Genomic DNA, 1,261 nt, shown 5'->3' with positions numbered 1-1,261 from the left:
CATTTTTTTTTTTTTTTTTTTAAATAAAGTAAAAAATGAGCCAGTCCATGGGCTGGCTCATGTCGACATGGGCTAAACGGCCAAGCTGAGCATTGCTTGTGAACATGGGCCAATCTCCGGCTCGGCTCGTCCTCATGGCCGATCCAAGCTAAGATGTTTAAGAGTTGAGCCTAGACATTGTCTTTCAACACAAGCATAATTCACAATAGCACGATAAACTTGAGAATTTTAGTTGATGCAACAATTTACCTATTCTATCAACTTTGCCCCAATATGATCTCTTTACCATTTTATTCCCACGTAAGAGACTCAAATTTCAGAGTTTTACATTAGGAAAAATATTAGCTCTTCCCTTTTATTTTTTTATTTTTTTTAGCACGTGGTGACTGCTAGGAATGCAAGAGGGCAAAGAAAAAAGGACAAACAAAAACCCCGAAAATTGACATATAACCTAGATATTTGGAACCTCAATTTTTTTCCTCGGCAAGCAATGCATCCAGCGAATGAAGGATCTAGTTGACCAAAAACACATTTTAATGTCCAAATCTGCACGCACTTTTTTCCAAATGATAAAGCAAAGAGTTATGCTATTTAGCCTCATTGAGGTTACAACCTCAATCTTAGTAACGCTAGATAATAGGCTGAATAAAATGTGAAATTAAATGACATTTAATCTCACCTATAATTTAATACCACATTAACGCCGCATAGATTGGGGTTTTAATCCAGTGAGGCTACATAGCATTATTCTAAAACAAAATAGTATGAACTGCCAATTGGTTGAAGGTTGTGATTTCCAATCCATTTGTATTCTAGATATTTTGCCCCACAGGTAGAGATATGGAGATAAGAATCCTACCCATTTCAAATCAATGAGAATTGATAAGTATCCTACCCATTTCAAATCAATGAGAATTGATGGATCCTAGTAGATAAGAAGCACACAAACGACAAACATACCCCTATCTTCTCAATAAATTTGGGGTCGAAAACAAACTCAACTACATCTACTGATTTTCGGCGAGAGAAAGTAATGTTTACAAAATTTGAACAGATTAACCATCTGAATCAAAAAGAGGTAGCTTGGCATAGAAAGGATAGATTACAATATAGCTGCAATGGTTCTGACCCCTGGATTTGGTCAAAAACATGATATTAGAGTTACAATGAGCTTTTGAATGGCATAATAAGTAAGAATCACGAAAGTTTCTACAGATATTGCCTTACATCACCATGATGTTGATCCTACAGGCAAGTAGGG

At 36.0% G+C, this 1,261-nt stretch overlaps 1 protein-coding gene across 1 annotated transcript in view; it reads left to right on the top strand.

Annotated features, from left to right (window-relative positions):
- Window positions 1-520, top strand: part of LOC111373160 (rho GTPase-activating protein 5-like) — a 7,457-nt gene extending 6,937 nt beyond the window's left edge. Inside the window, exon 5 of the mRNA XM_022995644.1 lies at window positions 377-520. Within this exon, the coding sequence (XP_022851412.1) occupies window positions 377-520 (144 nt within the window). The remainder of the gene's footprint in view (window positions 1-376) is intronic.
- Window positions 521-1,261: the final 741 nt, after the last annotated feature.

The sequence above is a fragment of the Olea europaea genome, unplaced genomic scaffold (genome assembly GCF_002742605.1).
Source record: "Olea europaea var. sylvestris unplaced genomic scaffold, O_europaea_v1 scaffold1075, whole genome shotgun sequence".
NCBI classification, from domain to species: domain Eukaryota; kingdom Viridiplantae; phylum Streptophyta; class Magnoliopsida; order Lamiales; family Oleaceae; genus Olea; species Olea europaea.
This window is presented reverse-complemented; position numbering and strand designations above follow the sequence as displayed.